Source organism: Malus domestica, chromosome 06 (assembly GCF_042453785.1).
Source record: "Malus domestica chromosome 06, GDT2T_hap1".
Lineage (NCBI taxonomy): Eukaryota > Viridiplantae > Streptophyta > Magnoliopsida > Rosales > Rosaceae > Malus > Malus domestica.
The window spans coordinates 16,401,381-16,405,038 of NC_091666.1; the positions used below are offsets into that span (position 1 = coordinate 16,401,381).

General features: G+C 39.2%; 1 protein-coding gene across 1 annotated transcript; it reads left to right on the top strand.

Annotated features, from left to right (window-relative positions):
- Window positions 1–1,052: 1,052 nt before the first annotated feature.
- On the top strand, window positions 1,053–1,424 carry LOC139196833 (secreted RxLR effector protein 161-like). Its single transcript, XM_070823177.1, has one exon. The coding sequence runs from the start codon at window positions 1,053–1,055 to the stop codon at window positions 1,422–1,424; it is 372 nt and encodes a 123-aa protein (XP_070679278.1).
- The last annotated feature ends 2,234 nt before the right edge of the window (window positions 1,425–3,658 follow it).

Below are 3,658 nucleotides of genomic sequence, written 5' to 3' on the forward strand. Positions count from 1 at the left end.
TTGTTCCTGAACCTCTAGCTCCACGTAGATCTGAACGGGTTAGTAAGCCACCTAAGAGGTATGGCTTAGACAATGACTTTGCGGAATTGCTCCTTCTAGGTGACAATGACACAAAGGAGGACCCTAGAGACTACACTGAAGCAATGTCCGACATTGATTCATAGAGATGGCAAGAGGCCATTGAATCCGAAATGGATTCCATGTATCAAAATCAGGTCTGGACTTTTGTAGACCCTCCAGAAGGTATTGTACCTGTTGGAAACAAATGGGTCTTCAAGAGGAAGATAGGCGTTGATGGGAACGTGGAGACTTATAAGGCTAGATTAGTAGCCAAGGGTTACAGGCAAAGAGAAGGGATTGACTATGAAGAAACTTTCTCTCCTGTAGCCATGATTAAGTCCATTCGGATTTTGCTTGCTATAACTGCATACCATGATTATGAGATATGGCAAATGGACATGAAGACGGCCCTTCTGAACGGCTACCTAGAGGAAGAGCTCTATATGACTCAACCCGAAGGTTTCGTGTCCAAGTCTGAAAAGACTAAGGTATGCAAGCTTTAAAGGTCCATTTATGGACTTAAGCAAGCCTCCAAGAGCTGGAACATTCGTTTCGACACTGAAATCAAAACGTTTGGTTTTACTCAAAACGAAGACGACAATTGTGTTTATCAAAAGGTCATTGGGGAAGCAGTAGTATTCCTAGTGTTATATGTAGATGACATATTACTATTCGGGAATGACACTGCAATACTTTCTTCTGTAAAAGTGTGGTTGTCCAAAACCTTCCACATGAAAGATTTAGGAGATGCATCTTATGTACTTGGGATAAAGCTCTATCGTGATAGATCCAGAAAATTAATTGGATTATCCCAATCTATGTACATTGATAAGGTGCTAAGTAGGTTCCAGATGGAACAATCTAAGAAAGGTTTTCTTCCTGTTAGACATGGAATTCACCTTTCTAAGTCCATGGAACCTAAGACTCCTGAAGAGATACGGCAAATGAATATTATTCCTTATGCTTCTGCCATAGGGAGTCTCATGTATGCCATGATATGCACAAGGCCTGATATCGCACATGCTGTGAGCATTACTAGTCGATATCAATCTAACCCAAGACCAGAACATTGGGCAGCTGTCAAGACGGTCCTTAAGTACTTAAGAAAAACTAAGGACATGTTCCTCGTATATGGAGGAGCAGCAGAGTTGCGAGTGGAAGCCTATACAGACGCAGATTTCCAATATGACGTCGATTATAGGAGTTCCAACTCCAGATATGTATTCACTCTAAATGGTGGGGCTGTTAGTTGGAAAAGCAAGAAACAAAGTGTAATTGCTGATTCCACAACAGAGGCTGAATATGTTGCTGCAGCTGAAGCCGGCAAAGAAGCGTTCTGGATGAAAAAGTTCATCACTGAATGAAAAAGTTCATCACTGAATGAAAAAGTTCATCACTGGATGAAAAAGTTCATCACTGGAGTGGTTCTAACCATTACATCACCAGTAACTTTGTACTGTGATAATAGTAGGGCGATAGCACAAGCCAAGGAACCCAGGGCACATCAAAAGAACAAGCATTTTGACAGGCGCTTGAATATCATTAGAAGATATGCTGCCTAGGGGAAAGTCAACATCCTCAAAGTTGCTTCAGCCGATAATGTAGCAGATCCACTGACAAAGCCAATGTCTCAAATCCAGCTTGACCGTCATATGGGAAAGATGGGTATTAGATACATGGGAGGATGGCTTTGAGTGCAAGTGGGAGATTGTTGGAAGTATGCCCACAAAGCCACTCATTTGATGTAATAGCTTTTTGGAATACTTAATGTATTAAACTTTTATATGTTTAATGAAGGGCAAAGCTTATTGTTAATCACTATTTATTGTATCATGTGTTTAAGCAATAAGGGAATCCTAATGATGTATTTTATCTAAGAGACAAGTGATCTAAGTGAGTTAGATTATCGAGACCATTCTCTTGTGTTCATTCCTAAAACGTTCCTAGCCATAGGATTGCCAAATGGGTATTGACAATCCGCTAAGGTTAGTATGTGTTATGTCAACTCAAGCTTGAGTATGACTAGTCTCAAGTCATTTGGTGTTGGACACTAAGACAAACACATAGGTGCTTGAAAGTGTAATCGAGTACACTGAACAACGATCAAAAGAGAGTTCGAACATACATGTCATGTAAGAACTCGAAAGTTGCAATATGCAAAGTAGTCCTTTGACCTGAGGCATCATAGATGTCTAATGGTTAGGTCCTTGATCTTGGATCATGTCAACGGCATTCCATCGGAGTGTCCACGGCATTGTTGGGGTAAAGCTATCTAGTCATGTAGGCATATGAATGCACAACAAGGGATCTCTAACCTTCCATGGTGGAAGGAGAATACTCTAAGATATGATTCTAAAGTCTTTGGCCAAAGCATATGAATATGACTTAGGAAGTTTGTTCCAAATCATATTCAAGGGAATCATATAGATAAGTATCACATTGGATAGTAGACATGAAACAAACTATCACTTAAACAATGTGATTAAGAGTATTGTATTAGAGAAGGACCGTATTGCATTGTAGTTGTAACTGGATAGGTTCTCCAACCACTTCTACTTAGCTTGGGTAACCATGACATACTGCTAGGTGTCACTCATGGTTTGTGGAAGCCCTAATGATCTCCAAACACTAATCATTAAGGGAGAATTGAAATGTGGCTTCAATTCACAATCGATCGGTAAGAGTAACAATCGCCCACTACCTCGCTAATTGGAACCTAATGGATTGTACACCGAGTAAGGATGTATGTGAAGAAATTAAATGAAATGGATAAGCAATTAAATGGTTTAATTGAAGAATGGTCAAGGTTAATTAATTAGTTAATTAATTAAACGAAATGTTCGTATTGGGCGCTTATGTTGGTTTTGGGGCCCAAAAGCGTTTTGGTCCACAAGGCCCATTATGTTTAAGTTGTATGACAACTAAAACAAAATGGGCAAATAGCCCAATAACATTAATATGGCCGGCCATTAGGGTGGATGATGGAAACTTGGATTAATTACAAGTTTGCCACTCACTTGTAATGAAGTATAAAAGCAACTTTATAGCTTTATTTTCATTTAAGGGTTTTCTTGAAGAAATTGGGTGAAACATTTTCTCTCCTTTTTCTCTAAAGAGGCCGGCCACTTAGGGGAGGGACATCTAGCAATCTCTTCTTCCCTAAGTCATCCATATCATCTACACAAGATACATCCTTGGTGGTGACTTGAAGGCCCTCCACTTGGTTGAATCCCTTGTGTAAACAAGCATGAGCTTCAAGGGTAAAGAAACTCTAAAACTTTACTTCTCTTTAATGTTGTTAAAGAGTTTATTGGTTCACCATATACTAGGCTTTGAAAGTCATGGGTTTTATGAATTGTTTTTTAATGCATGCCTACTTTAAAGTGTTAATAGTTTGCATATGTATTCAAATGTTCTTACTTGTTCTTAGCTAGGACAAATTTTTTCCTTCATCTTCAATCCTTCAAATTCGTCCACTCTTTGTGCTCCACATGCATGAGCTCCATTCTAGCTCAATTTTGCTCCAAAATGCTCCAATTTGCATCTTTTTGCTTACTTTGTCCTTAAAACCTGAAAACACATGACAATAGCTTAAAAG

What these genes read in the sequence shown, in the direction of transcription:
- LOC139196833 (XM_070823177.1), top strand. Translation starts at nt 1,053, where the DNA reads ATGATATGCACAAGGCCTGATATCGCACATGCTGTGAGCATTACTAGT.